Genomic DNA, 19,437 nt, shown 5'->3' with positions numbered 1-19,437 from the left:
TCCCTTTGGGGGATTAATATCTAACCAAAGAGAATAGGCAGAGTCTCCATGTGGTTCTCTAATTCTGTTTTTGATTCATTTATTTCTATCAGCTCATAATATAACTTCCAAATAACAAGATGTAAAGACCCATTATAACTATGTGCCATGGAAAGCATTAAGAATAAAGAAATGTGGAGCTCAGTGAGTTAGAAAATCAAATTTCAGCTTCTTAAAAGAAATGGCAGGCACATCATTCATCTAGAAGTTCAAGCAACCCCATTAATCTTATAATTAAAGGCTCCTCACTTTTTTTTCATTGTACTTACAGCATACACTGAGCTTTAAAAATAGAACATTAATTTATAAAACAAGGAAACAAATATATACAAATAATATGCCCTTTTGAAAAAATGTTTTAAAATCAAAGATAAAAAACAGTTAAAAGTAATTATTTCTTTGTTCAAATTTTTATAAGAAAACCAAAAAGAGGGAACTGCTTTTAATTTCAAGGATGTGGCTATCATCAGTCTATAGCACATGGGTGTAAAGATGTCATTATAATGCATGTTAATAAGAAAAATATGTATTTTTAAACTTACCTTCCAACCTTAACCCAATCAGTTGGTATACAAGATAGAGCAGAGTTCTTTATTTCAATCATAAACTAAATAAATCAAACAAATAAACAGTTAGATATTTCAAATATGATTACCATTATACTTTTAAAACTTCCTCAGCTTTGTGCTATAATAGTTTAGTAAATATCATAAATTCTAAATATTAAAAATTAGTCCACACCAAGTGTCTCTTGAAGACGCTAAACCAGTGCAGTGGCTGGCCCTCTTTCAGAACATGCTGAAGCCTTCCTGAGATGAGTGGGGCAAAATCCCTGGATGCCATGGAAGCTGCCTTGGCCCTAGAGAATAATCTGATCCAGACCCTTCTGGATCTCTATGCCTTGGGTTCTGCCAACACAGACCCTTATCTCTGTGTTTTTGGAAAGCCATTTCCGAGGGAAGGAAGTGAAACTCATCAAGAAGATGGGCAGCTCCTGACAAACCTCTGTAGGCTGGCCAGGCTGGGCAAGCATCTCTTCCAAAGGCTCACCCTCAAGCACATGAACCATGTGTAAACAATAAAACATTTGCAGGGAAAAAAAAAAATCCAATATTTTTATTTGGGAGACTTTATATATGTCTATATAGCCAAACATTTTAAACTAGAATTCCAATACTTAGAAAAATATATAATTTGTACCAAGCAAAAAATTTATAATAAGAGACCTAACTTGGGACTTTAAGGTTTATAAATTATGTGTACACTATGAATGATAATTTTTCATTAATGACCTTTCATTTATTTAGTATCCAGTTCTCTTAAGAATTCTATTATTCAGATAAGACTGAACTTCTAAATACATGAAATTTTAAAATATTCTATTATTAGATGTCACACTATTTGAGATATGGTCCCTCCCCTGTTCTATACAGGAAAGGATTAATCATTATAGATTTTATCCAAGAAGCTGAACACCTCTAAAAGTATCTAAAAGTATCTTCCTAATGAAAGCACTGACTTCATGAAGTCAAACTTCATGTCACAAATTGCTACCAGTCACAGCCCTTTGGAGCAGCTCAGCAATAATTTGCACCATAATGTAAATGTGAAAGGTCTACTCTAGGAACTACATCGCTTCAGCAAATTATAGACAGAGCCCATACAGGATCAAAATAGAGAGGGTGAAAGTCAGGAAAGTGAGGATCCATGTGGATCTCCTGCTTGTTGAATCCCTGGGGTCACTTCCTGGATTAGGGGCTGGTCCTGTATGTCCTCTTTTTCCATTTAAGGTTCCTTGGTCTTCACCCTGTGTTCCTCTTCAGAGATGTCACTAACCAGAAACTTTTTTAATCTTCTACGTTGTTACGGAATAGGAAATTTTCTATTTCTCTCCTTTTTGGGTACATTCTAAGAATATGCAGACAGGTGTTTTCTTTAAGGATTTTACTGCTAATAAAAAGGAAACTAAAATTGGAAATTAGCATGTATTTCAGAAATTTAGAAAGTTCTCATAGCAACTTTCCCCCCTCTATAGTTCCTGCCTTTCTTTTTTAGGTGTTGACATGAGAAGTATGCCTTGACTAATTCTAGCAACCTCCCATGCCTTCTGTGGGGACCCAATTCTATCTTGGTTAAATGTCAGATACTGTTGCTCAAAACTATAGCCTGTGGTATCAGTATGCTGGCATCACTGCTATGTTTGCCAAAATTCTTAACTCCCTCCAGAAACTGGTTTCTGCTTTTTTCAGAGCCATGCTTAACTTACTCCTATTCCCTCCTCTTTTCTTTCTCACTTAAGAATTCTCAAGCAATTTTTATTTAAAAGATCTAACAGAGAACACTTTCCACATTTTAAACACATTAACAGATATTTGGATTTGCTGTACCTTGTGATTTAATACAATTCTTTTGTATTGATTTTTTTCTCAGTATTTCTTTCCTCTTCCTTAAGAATAATATTTACCAATATTGTTCCAAATCTAAATCCTATCTTGTCCACTCCATAACTGATTCAAGGTTAAGAGAGAATACTCAATATATACAAAATTTGAAAGAGTATGTCACAGAAGCAGTATACTATGTAAAATCAAACTAAGTTTCTGTTTTCCATTCATTTCTTATAAACCAATACTTTTTGAGTCATAGACCATGAAGCACAATGTATTTGTTTAGTATTATAATAAGAATATAAAACTGGAAACAACTGAAAAATTAATGTTGTCAAAAGTGACACTGGCTTGATAGTCTGGCATATTTATCTATTTTAAGTGATAATATCAAGACCTATATACCATATGGGGCTGCTATAATAGTCTTTTAAACAATTGTTACTATAAAAGTCATATAGAAATAACATTGAAAACAAAATAGAGGGGTATAAAATAAGCAGCAAAATAGTTTTCCTCTCTGCCACCTCACTTCTCACAGGTAATCATATTTGATGGTTTCTGTGCTTAAAACTTTTAAGTATCACAATTTGCTGATACCTTTATTTCAAAATTTTAACAGAATTTGATTACAGCATTGCTGAATATTTAGAATTCATTTGGTGTTTGAATGACCAGAATCAATAATTCTCAAAAATTTTTTATAGAAGTCTGTATTAACATACTATTAAATTCTAGAGGGGTTGTTAAAAATCAACAATACTCCATTCTACTGTTAATAACTAAGAAATTCCTTCCATGAAATCCAATACCTCAACCTGGTAAAGATATAAAAAATAAGATGATTTATCTTCCTCCCAAATCATTTATAATCCAATTACCTGACTCCTATGCTATGCTTTTTCTTAAACTTCCATGCTAATGATGAATAACTAACCTCCTATTTTTTTCTGCCATTTCTACTTGAAATTTCTAATTGAATCCAGGACTGTCTTCTCAAGACTTAAGCTTTATCTTGGTTTGAGTAATATGGAATCTAAAATGTCTTGATTTTATCAAATGAAATCCATGGTGTTGATAATCTTTTGTATTAATAATTATGAACACCATGAAATAGTCAATTGGTAGAAAGACTGCATGTTTTAGAGTCAGGCAGTCCTGGTCTGGAATCTGGCTTCTAACTTATCTAACTATTCCATGCTTCGGTTTTCCTTTCTAGAATAATCACCTTTTTTGTGTTGTTACACAAATGAAGATTAAATGAAATTATATATGTAAAGCGCAGCTGTAGATTCTTTTTCCCTCTTTATTTTATTTCAAACGTTACATTAAAAAAATTTGAGGTCTCATATACCTCCCACCCCACAGTTCTAGATATAAGCTCTTGATAACTAATAACTAATATTATTATTAGGATAATGTACACAGTGCTTTATGTAGAAAGCACTGTAACATGTGTTACTCAGCTGGTTGCCACAAAAGTCTTATGACACAGGGACCCAATCCATGATCAAGTAGCATTTAAGTGGTAGAAGTGGTATCTACATCCAGTTTCTCCTAATGTCACACCAAGTAGTCATTTTTCCAAGATAAATTTTTTTATTAATGTTCTTAAAACACTTTGACCATCTGATGGCCAACAAATACCCAGAACTGTGACCCTTGGGTCACTTTTCACTCTGTAAGCTCATAGTCACATGGTGAAACCAAGAGATACAATTAAGTATTTGGTGCTTGCCTGTTCAGAAAATAAACACAAATGTAAATACAGTCATATCATTTTTATTTTATATAGGACTCTATTTGAGATGAATTGTGAAATGACTACCTACGTATAACAGCTTAATAATTGTAGCTTTGAAGATCAATCAATGGTCGAATTTATTAAATGGCATAAGATTAATAAATATTTTAATAAAGACTGTAATTTACTGAGAGTTTCTTGATTTCAAATAACCAAAGAGCAAACAGTCTCTTGGATAAATATAGAAAGTAATGTGGATATAAAAGTTATGGCATGAAATAAAATTATTTCCACTAGAAAAATATCCATTTCTTTAAAAACTTAAATAAAATGTTCATCCTGTAGAAAATAATCACAAATTTTCTAATTTACTATTTTAATGAAGTAGAATTCCTCAAATTCTCTCAATTGGAATCTGAATATTTTATTCAATGTAAGATCTATTAGGAGCATAATGCCTTAATGTTCAAAACAAGACTGAAAGGTACAGTCACATTTAAAAAGTAAACTACTTTTTCTGGTTATCATTCAGACATTAATATCAAATTTTAAACAAAAGTACACCTCCTAAAAAACAGATTCTAAGCACCACGTACTCAAAAAAAGTAGGTTTCCACTATTGTTTTTTCCTTCTTAACAGCTCTACCCCTGACTTCAGAAGGAATCTTTGCCATTTAATTACTGTGTGATCAAATCAATTTAAGGTAGCTCACTTAGAATCATTTCATCATCTGCAATTCCAGGGATCAAAGACTAACTTCCCTCTCCTCTATATGGGGTAAAGGACTCTCTAACAGTCACAATAGTCAAGGTTTTCTAGAGAAGCAGACTTGCCCAGTGGTTAGGGCATCCGTCTTATCACATGGGAGGTCCACGGTTCAAACCCCGGGCCTTCTTGACCTGTGTGCAGCTGGCCCACACGCAGTGCTAATGCGCGCAAGGGGTGTCCCCGCGGAGGAGAGCTCCATGCGCAAGGAGTCTGCCCCATAAGGAGAGCCGCCCAGTATAAAAGAAAGTTCAGCCTGCCCAGGAATGGCACTGCACACATGGAGAGCTGACACAGCAGGATGACACAACAAAAGAAACACAGATTCCCGTGCCGCTGACAACAGAAGGAGACAAAGAAGAACACACAGCAAATAGACACAGAGAACAGACAACTGGGGTGGGGAGCAAGGGGAGAGAAATAAATAAATCTTTTAAAAAAAAAAAAAGGTTTTCTATGTAACAATTTCAACTGATAAAACAAAAATGTGAATGCATTGTTAATTTGCATAACTTTACCAAGAGACTAAATAAACAAATAAAACACATTTAGTAAAATAATTCTTATCAAACTAGGGTATTATAGTTCCAAAGAACAAAACAGAAAATCTTAAAAACTGGTATTTATACCATATTTTCAGATTTTTATTAACATTTAAAATAGCTTTCCAACTTGAAAAAAAGTAATGCAAAATAAACGTTTGTTTGACATTACCTCCTGTCCTGATACTGTTACATATTGTACAGAAGGATTTTTCAGTATTCTTCGTATTTCTTGCAAATGTATTTGGATCTTATCTTTAGCTTCCTGAATTTCATCCTTCCTCTTTTTGATTAAAGGAAAGTCAGAAAGGTCTTTGAATAATTCAGTTTTATCCCCAGTTCTAAAAAATGAAAAAATGAAAAAACATATATTGAAGCATATTAATTGGACAAGTTATCAATTATTTTCCAATTGCATGATGGAAGAGCAAAATGCTGGGAATTAGGAAAATGGGTTCTAGTTCTTGCTCTGCCACTAAATACTTATGGTAAGTATTTTAATTTCTCTGAGGACAGACGAAATGACCCTGATGTCATTTTCATTTTACGAGTTCATGATTCCCATGGTGAAACTAAGAGATAAAATTAAGTATTTTTTGCTTGCCTATTCAGAAAATTGAACACAAACGTTAATACTATTAAGTCATTTTCTCTTTTACATAGAGGTCTTTGTGGGATGAATTATGAAATGACTGCCTCTTAAATGATAACTTTGCTTCCAGATTCTAAATATAAGGCATACCATCTTTGGATATTTATCAAATGAGTATAAGATGGCATCTGACATCCATGTTTGTATTAATAAAATACTACTACTTGAGTTTTCCTAGGCTTTATATTTTTTTCATGTGAAATATGTGGAAGTACTGAATCTATCCTAGATGATGAACTGCCTAAATTTTAGACATAAAAGTGTTACTTTCAGCTACAATATAGATTATTCGGACCTTTAGTATCCAATCACATTTTTCATTTCATATGTATACATGAAATTTCTACTATTTCTTCTGGCGAGATTAAGAGTCAATATCAAATGGCAAACGCATAAGATTACTGTCTTTTCTGGAAAGGAAGAATGGAGGATCTGCTACTTACTTGGCAGCTTGTTCATTAAGTATCTTTAAGTAATGCTCCACTGGGTTGAGGAGTTCAGGAATTTCCAAAATAAATGTTTGGAGCCAATTTGACCGAACATGGGAATTAACAGCAGGCAATAATGTTTGAAATTCTGACTTCAGATGATACAGGGTTTTGACAATCAAGAAGAACTCCTGAGTAGAACACTGAAAATAAAAAAAAATATTTTTTACCTAACTGGTATAAGATACATAAAAATTAATACTCTGGACACAGTCTCCTCTTAATGTTTACAAAATGCTATTATCCTTTAAATACTTTCACCAAACCAATTTTTGGCACATTCTTGCATAAACATTAAAACAGGAACAAAGAAGAGCTTCTGAATAAGTCATGCATTCCTTCAGCAAAGTATATTTTGAAATTCCAAAGTAAAAGTCATTCTTGCTCTCTATATCGGTGAGTTTTAAAATGAATTTTTTTTTACTTCTATTAAAGTTTTGAAATCCTTGTTGAAACACAAACCCATGAGATGCAAACATCAAAATTAAGTTTAAAGACGGGCAACAAGTCACAATAGAAATCACAGTAGCATAGAATGATGCTACCATCTTGATGTCATGGATATTTTGACTCAGCTCTTTTGATGAGCAATTGATAAGTTTTCGCAGTGCTCCTATTTTCTCTTGAGAAAAACAAAAACCTCTGACATCTTTTCAAGTAGTAAAGGCAAGGTGCTTGGAGATCTGATCTGTTGGTTGATAAAGGGTAATATACATTGATTGTCTGGCACTGGGCCAAGGATACAAAATATCAAATGTTTTGATAGCCACTCTGTAACCTCAAAAAAGTCAATCCTTAAACTTCCAATGATTAGCATAGCTTCTGCTATCGTCAGCAAAATAACCACATAGTGCACCAAGTAACGGTACAATAGATCCTGTTGACCCCATAACCAACTCATGCATTTCCTCCCACCAGATTAGTATTTGCTGTTCTGTTTTGCACTTTGTTTTTAAATTTAGCTGAGGCATATGGAAGAGTTACATAAATTCTCCTGGGCACTGCAAGTATTCTCAAAGGCAGTAGTACGTCATGTTCTATTAAAACTCTGGGCATGGGGGGGCCTAAAAAAAAAGAAACAGTAATAAAAAATTGGTGACAATGAAAATTTGGGCATACAAAATTAAGAAATTGGCAAGGATTTAAATTTGGGTAAAAAATAAAATTCGCTTATGAAATGTGGCAATCTGGGGGGAAAACACAATGGCAGTCAAAACAGCTAAATAAAAAATGGCATTGTCTAAATAAAAATGCCATGGAACTCACAGTCAAAGACCTGGCTTAGGTACCAATTCTGTCACTTACTAGCAAGTTATTAACCCTCTTTCAGCATTACTTTTCATCAGTAAGAAGGTGATAAATAGTATATCTTCTCAATGTCCTGATGACTTTTTTTTAACATGGAACAAAGTATATAATGTATGTGAATGACTTCTCCAAAAGGTAAAACACTATAAAAAGATTATTCCAGCAATCATTATAAGTACAGTTAACATGTATTTTTAAAATATTAGGCATATTTTGAAGTTAAAGTAAATACTCTCTTAAGTGTGGAAAACCCCCCTTGTTGTTATGATTATAAAGCTTACAGGATGGAAATAAAAATAATGCTTTTTACTCATTTTCAACATCCAAACTTGTTTGCATATTAATACCACTATAAATGTTATATCAGATTTTTCCTTCATCTTTTTCTGCATCTATAAAATGGTAATAATAATGGTCTCTAACTCATTTGGTCAAATAAGGAGTTGTTTTGATATAAAAACAAAAACCAAAAAACCCTCTTTCATCTGAAATAGCAAGTCTAACTTTTCCATTCTGCTGATGGTCTGCACTTTGAGGATAAAACCTGAGTATATCCTGCATTATAGTTGTAGGGCCTCTATATGTGTTGCTATAAGTTAATCAAGGTGGGCAAACTTTTACCTTTTACAATGGAAAAACTGGAATAACTTAATTTGTGTAACATAAGTTTCTGTGGATTCAGCTACTCTTTCTAATGCAATCTCAGGAAGATAAAAAAAATAAAATAACAATGGCAATAAAGTTCTGAGATGTTTCTTTTAATATTCTATGTTCTCATCCTGAGGAACACTATTAGCTTTAATAGATTGGATTTATTTCACACTTACTTTTTTGTGATAAATGCTACAGAGTCCTCTCTCTATGTCCGGCAATTTACGTAAAAGATTTTCTATCTGACCAAACACACTAGATTCTGATTGGAGAACTTCAGATATAGCATCAAGCCGGGCATTTATCTCCCTGTGAGAACAGAGTAATAGTCATTATCAGATATGTTAGGAATTCAGAATGTTGACATTTCCCATTCTAATGCCCAGGACTGTGATACTGCTACTGATCAAAGCACAAAGGAGACCCCCCTCCATATCTCAGGCTTCTCTCTATCCTTTTTCGTTTGAATTCAAGGTCAGGTACCATATAAAGAAAGTCATTAGGGAGGTGTGGTAGAGACTGGCTAGCTACTCACTAGCTTTCCCTTTCTTCCTGGGCAGATCTACTACATTTCCCAGCTCCTGGGCAGTTAGGTGTGGCCATGCTCCACATGTCCATGCTCCTGGGCAGTTAGGTGTGTTTTCTGAGTTCTAGCCAATGAAATGTAAGTCACTTCCAGCCCTGCCCCATAAAAACCAGCTCTGTGATCTTGCACATTCCTTTTCCCCCTTTGCCAGCTGGAGACTGATGCTCAGGGTAACCACTAGTCTGGGTACTTGATTGGAACAGAAAATCCTCCACAGCCAAATTCACCTCTGACTGCACTTTACATTATTAGCAAAAATAAACTAAAAGAATAGGTCTACAATGGGTAACAACTTTCTGCTCTGACTGAACTGTCAGATTACCTCAGACAAAAAACAATTCATTCAGTTAATCACCTGCTTTGATCAGAGATTTGTTGGTAGTATTAGTTAGATTGACTAAATGTTTGACTGAAATGGGGTTAAAGCACACTAAGCCTAAGCAAGGATTAGGAGGAGCAAAAGAAAGGGGTAATAGGGTGCAAGAATATGACATCATGAGACACAGGAAATCAGGGTTGCAGAATTTCATCAAGACTATACCCTAAGGGATAGGCCATTCAGACAAAAGTGGTAAAACTGAAACATTATTGACTAAATGTGTCCTAAATGGGATGTGACCCATCAAGTATGAACAAACATCAAACGCCCATTTTAGGTATAATGGTCAAATGTGGTATTAAAGACTGAGGGGAGGCAGATGTGGCTTAAGTGATTGGGCTCCCACCTACCACATGGGAGGTCTGTAGTTTGTTTCCTGGTGCCTCCTAAAGAAGACAGTGAGCTGGCGTGACAGGCAGGCGCAGCAAACTGACACAGCAAGATGATACAACAAGTGATGCAAGAAGAAAAACATAATGAGAGACACAACAAAGCAGGGAGCAGAGGTTCCCGGCAAGACAGGGAGCTGACACAATGGGCAGGCATGGCAAGCTGATGCAACAAGATGGCACAACAAGAGAAACAGGACGAAAGCATAATCAGAGACACAGCAAAGCAAGGAATGGAAGTAGCTCAAGCAACTAGGCATCCCCTCCCACATTGGATGTTCCAGGTTCAGTTCCCAGTGCCTCCTAAAGAAACAAAGAAGACAAAGAGACACAGCAAGTACAACAATGAGTGGGTGGAGAGAAATATAAATAAATAAAATAAACCTTTAAAAATAAAGACTGAGATAAGGAAATGTCTGGTGGATAGTAGGCCCTTAGTAAATGTCTTTTTGAATAAATGAATGAATAAACCAGGAAGTGCATGAAAGAATGAACTGACATTTTGGGGGGAAAGGAGATACCTGCCATGGATAACACACCTTTGTCTATCAAAACTCTGTTGTTACAGCACACACTGATTTGAAGGCAAAGTTTTCATTAGGCTCCTGCCTAAATGACTATTAAATATGAGTACTTTCAAATTAATGGAGTGATATTATCTTAATTATCCTTAAAATTACCCTGTGAGGTCATGCCTTTTCACAATACATAACCCCTATACTAACTTCAGGTCCCATTGTTTCCCATTTTTTTTCTGGGTCACACCCTCTTATGCACAACAGGCATTTGGTTTAACATGACACAGATGCTTTGTAGATACACACACTGGCTCCTCGGTTCTCAGCAGGGTAGCCTCTTGAATACATCCACTTCTCTCCATCTCAACTGCCACCACACTAGTCAAATTAAAATCACTTCTGGGAAGTGAATATGGCTCAATGGATAGAGCTTCCGCCTACCATAGATACCCAGGGCCTGCAGGCCCGTGTGGTGAGCTGGCCCATGAGGAGTGCTGCCGCTTGCAAGGAATGTCGCCCCCCACAGGGGTGCTCCCCGTGCAAGGAGGCGGCCCCTGTACAAGGAGCGCAGCCCCACGCAGGAGAGCTGATCACCCAGGAGTGGTGCCGCCCACACAGAGAGCTAACACAGCAAAATGAGGCAACAAAAAAGACAGAGAAGACACAAAATGAGACACAGCAAACTAGGGAGCTGAGGTGGAGAAAGAGAATGGTCACTTCTCAACCACTCGGAAGGTCCCAGGATGGGTTCTTGGAGCTGCCTAACGCGAATACAACAGACACAGAAGAACACATAGTGAATGGACACAGAGAGCAGACAATGGGGGGGAGAGGGGGGTTAGAAGAGGGGAGAAATAAAAAAAAAATCATTTCTTAGGAGCTGGTGTAGCTCAGTGGTTGAGTGCTGGCTTCCCATATATGAGGTCCCAGGTTAAATCCCCAGGCCCGTTACCTCAGAAAAAAAATTATTTCTCATAAAGACTACTACTCTTCCTCCCCACATCCATTTCTGTATCTTTTTCCAATTCATTCTCCATATTGCAGCCTGAACGATCTTCCTAAAACTCAAGTCTGTTCATGCTATATCTCTGATTTAAGGTCCTACTCGCCCTTCCTCTGAAAAGCTTTCTTAGACTCAGCAGAGCAGATCTAATGCCTTTTGCTAACCTATTCCTTATCCACACTCTATTCCCTTTTCATAATGTAAGTCATAATTATATTTATTTTTCCACTGTTTTTCCTGCTAGACTGTAAGTTCAGTGAGAATAGGGATCATTCCCCATTCCCACAGTTCTGAGATCACAGAATATGCTCAATAAACAACTGTTGACTGAACTGAAGGTGAAAATCTCAAACACAGTGTCTGGTATTTAGAAACCCTCAATAAATACCATTCTTTTTTCAATCCTTTAAAGCAAATTCACATTTGGAATCTGTTTAATAAGCAGATTCCAAAGACTATATACAAAGTAAAACCAAAATGAAAAAATAAAATTTCTATTGCATAGGACTGTTGTGATAAATCAGTGTTTTACCCTAACGTTTACCAAAAATGCTATACAAATATAATAACTCATTCCTGCACAGTGAAAGAGACACCATTTGGAACAGTTGATGGTACAGATGGTATGAGGACAGATAAAATAATGCCATCTGTGAATATATGACAGCTCACAAAGATAGCTACACTCAAAACTTATAAACGTTTACTGAGATATAGAAAGATAAGAGCAACGAGGTTAATTAAAAATCTAAGCTATATTTATGAAGTCTACCATAAATTTCTTAGAAAGAGACTTTGAAAGAGTTACATGTAAAGTTGGCTTTGAATCTGGGAAAACACTAAAGAAGTGGCTTTCATTCTAGCCCAGTGACAGCACAAAGCAAAAAGAAAATGCAGCATGTTCACCTATGAATTATTTTGGTTTTAACATCCTTCATTTGTTAGGGATGCAAACGCTCAAAGGTTAAAAATTTGGCCTCAGGGAAGCAGACTTGGCCCAATGGATAGGACGTCCACCTACCACATGGGAGGTCCACAGTTCAAACCCCCGGCCTCCTTGACCTGTGTGGAGCTGGCCCATGCGCAGTGCTGATGCGCGCAAGAAGTGCCCTGCCACGCAGGGGTGTCCCCGTGTAGGGGGAGCCCCACACGTAAGGAGTGCGCCCTGTAAGGAGAGCTGCCCAGCGGGAAAGAAAGTGCAGCCTGCCCAGGAATGGTGCCGCACGCAAGGAGAGCTGACACAAGATAACGCAACAAAAAGAAACAGAAATTCCCAGTGCTGCTGATAAGTATAGAAGCGGTCACAGAAGAACATGCAGTGAATGGACACAGACAGTAGAAAACTGGGGGATGGGGGTGGGGGTGGAGGGGAAATAAACAAATAAAATAAATCTTCAAAAAAAAAATTTTGACCTCAGAAGGCAGATGGCCTTGTTTCAAATCCAGGCTGTGCTATTTCCTATCTATTTAGTTCTGCTCTACTATAAAATGGGAACAATTATGTTCCCTAACTCAGAGTTGTTACAAGAATTCAATGAAATGATATAGGTTAAGCACTTAGCATAAGGCCCAGTACAAAGAAAACACTTAATAAATGTTATCATCATTATTGTGGTGACAGTAACTTGCTTACAAATTTGTTTTCAATAGATGTCATAAAAACAGCATGGTGGAGGAAAGAAAAGCATTCAAAATATAAGCTTGGAAATAATTATGTGTAGACCAAACTTAAGACAAAGACAAGCAAACAGAACAAGGAAGGATTTTGTGCAAACTGAACAACAAGGAAGGGTTTCCAAAGAGAGCTAGCCCTAGGATCTCAAGTGCTGAATCTCACTGTCATGATGATTTGAAGTACTGTGGTTAGTAGGTTATATTGACAAAGAATGCCATAATCGATCATGGATGTCTAAAATGGGCAGGGAAAGAGTGAAAATGTGTGGCACTTTATTTACCATAAATTCTCATCATTAAGGCAGCTTTTTTTTTTTTTTTAAAATATTGGAGTGCTTTTATTTTTAAGATGATTCCATTTGTTTTTTTTTTATCTTTTATTTATTTATTTATTTTTTAATTACATTATGAAAAATATGAGGTCCCATTCAACCCCACTGCCCCCGCCCCCCACTCCCCCCACAGCAACACTCTCTCCCATCATCATGACACATCCATTGCACCTGGTAAGTTCATCTCTGAGCATCACTGCACCCCATAGTCAATGGTCCACATCATAGCCCAGACTCTCTCACGTTCCATCCAGTGGGCCCTGGGGGGATCTATAATGTCCCGTAATTGTCCGTGAAGCACTATCCAGGACAACTCCACGTCCCGAAAATGCCTCCACATCTCATCTCTTCCTCCTGTTCCCCACACCCAGCAGCCACCATGGCTACCGTTCCCACACCCATTCCACATTTTCTCTGTGGACATTGGATTGGTTGTGTCCATTGCACATCTATGTCAAGTGAGGGCTTAGATTCCATATGGGAACTGGATGCACTCCTCCCGCTTCCAGTTGTAGACACTCTAGGCTCCATGTTGTGGTGGTTGACCTTCTTCAACTCCATGTTAGCTGAGTGGAGTAAGTCCAATAAATCAAAGTGTAGGAGCTGAAGTCTGTTGAGGCTCTGGGCCTGGGTGTCATATTATCAGTCCAGAGATTCAAATCCCCTACATATATCTTAAACCCAGCACCGACTACAATTCCAATAAAGTAGCATGCAAGTCTTGTGAAAAGAGATCCCCTCTGAGTCCAATTCCATCACGCAGAAACACCAGCTCCAAAGAAGGGCTATCTGTCATGGCAGTGAACCCCTTCTGCCATGACCATAGAACCCGTGGGTCTCTTTATCCCTCAAAAGAACCAATACCTGGGGTTGTATCTACCTTATCTGTCTCTTAGACTCTGTTCAGTTGTACATAGGGGTATTCCTTCTGACAACCTCCAGACTCTTTTTTAGAGACTCACAGCCTTATAATCTCATTTCTCCTTTCCATTTCCCCCTTACATTAGGTCAAACAGCTTCCCGAAGTCATGTCATTATATGTAGACAGGTATATGCTGCTGTTCCGCATTGAATCTTTAATTCAAGGTCATTTTCTAGTTGCTTCTTCAGCTGGTATGTGGTAGTGATCCCTCGGTGCCAGGGAGGCTCATCCCCGGGTGTCGTGTCCCACGCTGGGGGGAATGCATCACATCTACACGCTGAGTTTGGCTGTGAGAGTGGCCACATCTGAGTAACATGCAGGCTGTCAGGAGGAAACCCCCAGGCACAATGCTACTCTAGGCCTTGTTCTTATTGCAGGTGTATAGGCTCAAAAGTGTAACCATTAGTATCACGAGCCCACTGTTGGGCCCTCCTTCCTTCCTGGTTCTTGCCGTTGCACCTGGAGGATTGCCGCTGCTCTCCCAGGGCCCACAACAGTGACCCCCCGGCCAGGAGCCCAGTACCCCCCCAGCTGTTGTTTTTGTTTCCACTATGAGTATATATAGACATTACCATATACCCTGGGCATATGCCCTGTATAACTCCCTGTCAACCATATATATCCTGTCAATAACATCCCATATCAGTATTCCTCCGCTGCCATTGTTGAACCACTCTGTGATCCAAAACTTCCCGTAAAGTGAATCCCAACATAATGTCAGCTTCAGAAGAGTCTTAGATCACCGAAATTCATATATACAATATACAGTATTTCCCCAGATCCACCATAAAACCTTTTCCCTTGCACAGCAATAATCTTTTAACTTATTCATATCATATTTCCTGAAACTGATGTACAGATTCCAACACTATAGTTTTCAAACAAGGTGACATTTGTGCTTACTATGTGGTCCATATTTTAGGCTGTACAGTTTTCTAAATTTTTTAGTTATCCTATGTTTTGTCTTATGGTTTTCATTATTAGTCTGTCGTCCCCTATATGTTTTTGGTGTAATATTAGCTGTTTTATATTCATCCTTGTGTACTCTCACATAACTCCTCTTTTGCCCCCTTATTTACCTTTGTTCCATCCATTCCACGTCCATTTTCCCCTCCCCTTAGGGCCCACAACGCCTGCCAATCTAATACCCTGGGAGCCGTCCTTTCTCACGAGAGATACAGTTCTCTCTATTCAACGGCATTAGTCTTCCCCAGGATATGGGTCCACCCCACCCAATGGTAGAACCCACCTTGGCAAAATGAGCCTTCAGCTATTCCCTCCGGAGTCCGTCACGCATCAGACCATACCCCCTGAGCGTCCTAACCAGGTAACCCTCCTACTTATACTTTGATACGTTTTATTCAACATTTAGTTCTCAACGAACTTCTGACACTCTCCCATATTCGTATGTTGCCCCTCCCTCCCACCTATTTCTTGGACAATATTACCCCTCTTCCCATCCCCAGCCCCCCTCAAACCCAGAAAACCCCACCCGAAGGTAACCCCTTGCCCCCATTTTGTCCCTTCTTTGTGCTCATACTTACCGCCAGCTCATCACAGATTCCACCCCTGCAGACATTAACTCACATCCTTCCTCCACCCCCCGATTTCCTGTAAGCCACTTTTCCAGACTCTAGCTCTCTGAGGCAGTTAACTTATTTCATATCATTGAGGTCATATAGTATTTGTCCTTCAATGCCTGAGCTGCTTCACTCAACATAAGATTCTCAAGGTTCATCCATGTTATCACGTGCGATTGTAGTGTATTGGTTCTTACAGCTGAATAGTATTCCATTGTATGTATATACCACATTTTATTGATCCACTCATCTGTTGATGGACATTTGGATTGATTCCAACTTTTGGCGATAGTGAACAATGCTGCTATGAACATTGGTGTACATATATCGGTTTGTGTCCTTGTTTTCAGATCTGATGGGTATATACCCAGCAGTGGTATTGCTGGGTCATATGGCAAATCTATGGATAATTTTTTGAGAAACCGCCAAACTGTCCTCCAGAATGGTTGGATCCTTCTGCATTCCCACCAGCAATGGATGAGTGTTCCCCTTTCTTCACATCCTCTCCAGCATTTGTATTCTACTGTTTTTTTCATGGCTGCCAATCTTATGGGAGTAAGATGGTATCTCATTGTAGTTTTGATTTGCATTTCCCTGATTGCTAGAGATTTGGAGCATTTTTTCATGTGCTTTCTAGCCATTTGTATTTCTTCTTTGGAGAAGTGTCTGTTTAAGTCTTTTTCCCATTTTTTAAATGGGTTGTTCATCTTTTTGTTTTCAAGATATATGGGTTCTTTATATATGCAAGTTATAAGTCTCTTATCAGATATATGGTTGCCAAATATTTTCTCCCATTGTGTGGGTTCCCTTTTTACTTTCTTGACAAACTCCTTTGAGGTGCAGAAGGCTTTAATTTTGAGGTAGTCCCATTTATCAATTTGTTCTTTTGCTGCTAGTGCTTTTGGTGTGATATTCATGAAGCCATTTCCTATTACAAGGTCCTGTAGATGTTTCCCTACACTGCTTTCTAAGGTCTTTATGGTCTTGGCTCTTATATTTAGGTCTTTGATCCATCTTGAGTTGATCTTTGTATAAGGTGTGAGATGGTAATCCTCTTTCATTCTTCTACATATGGCTATCCAGTTCTCCAGGCACCATTTGTTGAATAGACCATTCTCTCCCAGTTGAGAGGGTTTGGTGGCTTTATCGAATATTATATGGCTATATACATGAGGTTCTATATCTGAACTTTCAATTAGATTCCATTGGTCTGTGTGTCTCTCCTTATGCCAGTACCATGCTGTTTTCACTACTGTAGCTTTGTAGTATGTTTTAAAGTCAGGAAGCGTGATTCCTCCTATTTCGTTTTTCTTTTTCAATATGTCTTTGGCTATTCGGGGCCTCTTTCTATTCCAAATAAATTTCATAGTTAGTTTTTCTAGTTCCTTAAAGAATGCTGTGTTGATTTTTATTGGGATTGCATTGAATGTGTAGATCAGTTTTGGTAGGATAGACATCTTAATAATATTCAGTCTTCCTATCCATGAACAGGGAATATTCTTCCATTTATTTAGGTCTTCTTTGATTTCCTTGAACAATCTTGTATAGTTCTCGATGTATAAGTTTTTTACCTCTTTAGTTAAATTTATTCCTAAGTATTTGATTTTTTTATTTACTATTGTGAATGGTATTTGTTTCTTGATTTCCTCCTGATCTTGCTCATTATTGGTGTATAGAAATGCTACTGATTTTTGCGCATTGATCTTATAACCTGCGACTTTACTAAACTCATTTATGAGTTCTAGGAGCTTTGTTGTAGATCTCTCAGGGTTTTCTATATATAGGATCATGTCATCTGCAAATAATGAAATTTTGACTTCTTCCCTTCCAATTTGAATGCCTTTTATATCTGGTTCTTGTCTCAGTGCTCGAGCAAGTACTTCCAAGACAATGTTAAATAGGAGCGGAGACAATGGGCATCCTTGTCTTGTTCCTGAGTTTAGAGGGAAGGATTTCAGGATTTCGCCATTATAAACAATGTTGGCTTTCGGTTTTTCATATATACTCTTTATCACGTTCAAAAAGTTTCCTTGTATTCCGATCTTTTGGAGTGTTTTTATCAGGAAGGGGTGCTGTATTTTGTCAAATGCCTTTTCTGCATCTATAGATATAATCATGTGGTTTTTTTCTCTCAATCTGTTTATATGGTGTATTACGTTGATTGATTTTCTTATGTTGAACCATCCTTGCATACCTGGAATAAATCCCACTTGGTCATGGTGTATAATTTGTTTAATGTGTTGTTGAATACGATTAGCAAGTATTTTGTTAAGTATTTTTGCGTCTAGGTTCATTAGAGAAATTGGTCTGTAATTTTCCTGTCTTGTGGTGTCTTTGTTTGGCTTTGGTACTAGGGTAATGTTGGCATCATAGAAGGAATTAGGCAGTGTTCCTTCTGTTTCGATTTTTTGGAATAGTTTCAACAGGATTGGTGTTAGTTCTTTCCGGAATGGTTTGTAGAATTCACCTGTGAAGCCGTCTGGCCCTGGGCTCTTCTTAGTTGGGAGATTTTTAATGACTGATTCTATCTCTTTGCTTGTGATTGGTTTGTTAAGATCATCAATTTCTTCTTTCGTCAGTATGGGCTGCTTATGTGTTTCTAGGAATTTGTCCATTTCCTCTAAATTGTCATTTTTGTTGGAATATAGTTTTTCAAAGTATCCTCTTATGATAGTCTTTATTTCTGTGGGGTCAGTGGTGATATCACCTTTCTCATTTCTTATTTTGTGTATTTGCATCTTTTCTCTTTTTTTCTTTGTTAGTCTCACTAAAGGTTTGTCAATTTTGTTGATCTTCTCAAAAAACCAGCTCTTGGTCTTGTTTATTTTTTCAAGTGCTTTCTTATTTTCTATTTCATTTAGTTCTGCTCTTATCTTTGTTATTTCCTTCCTTCTTCTTCCTGTTGGGTTATTTTGTTGTTGTTTTTCTAATTCCGTCAAAAGTGCAGTTAGTTCTCCAATTTTTGCTCTTTCTTCTTTTTTGATATATGAATTTATGGCTATAAATTTCCCTCTCAGTACCGCTTTTGCTGCATCCCATAAATTTTGGTATGTTGTGTTATCATTATCATTTGTTTCAAGGTAGTCATTGATTTCTTTTGAGATTTCCTCTTTGACCCACTGTTTTTCTAAGAGTGTGCTGTTTAATTTCCAAATTGTCGTGTGGAGTCTGGGTCTCTGTACCTTGCAAATTTCCAGCTTCACTCCACTGTGGTCAGAGACATTGTTTTGTATGATTTCGATCTTTCTGAATTCATTAAGCCTTTCTTTGTGGCCTAGCATATGGTCAATCTTGGAGAATGTTCCATGTGCGCTTGAGAAAAATGTATATCCTGCTGTGTTTGGGTGTAATGATCTATATATGTCTATTAGATCCAGCTCTTCTAATATACTGTTCAAATGTTTTCTTTCTTTAGTGATTCTCTTTTGAGATGTTCTGTCCAGAGTTGATAGTGGTGTATTAAAATCCCCCACTATA

At 37.3% G+C, this 19,437-nt stretch overlaps 1 protein-coding gene across 8 annotated transcripts in view; it reads right to left on the bottom strand.

Moving 5' to 3' along the window:
- Nucleotides 1-19,437, bottom strand: part of MSH3 (mutS homolog 3) — a 229,016-nt gene that overhangs the window by 79,294 nt on the left and 130,285 nt on the right. For all 8 annotated transcript variants that reach the window (XM_058275431.1, XM_058275432.2, XM_058275433.2 and 5 more), the window contains 4 exons: nt 8,754-8,886; nt 6,574-6,761; nt 5,651-5,819; nt 582-646 (listed from right to left, as the gene is read on the bottom strand). In XM_058275431.1, the coding sequence (XP_058131414.1) occupies nt 582-646; nt 5,651-5,819; nt 6,574-6,761; nt 8,754-8,886 (555 nt within the window). The remainder of the gene's footprint in view (nt 1-581; nt 647-5,650; nt 5,820-6,573; nt 6,762-8,753; nt 8,887-19,437) is intronic.

This window comes from Dasypus novemcinctus, chromosome 2 (genome assembly GCF_030445035.2).
Source record: "Dasypus novemcinctus isolate mDasNov1 chromosome 2, mDasNov1.1.hap2, whole genome shotgun sequence".
In the NCBI taxonomy this organism is placed as follows: Eukaryota; Metazoa; Chordata; class Mammalia; order Cingulata; family Dasypodidae; genus Dasypus; species Dasypus novemcinctus.
This window is presented reverse-complemented; position numbering and strand designations above follow the sequence as displayed.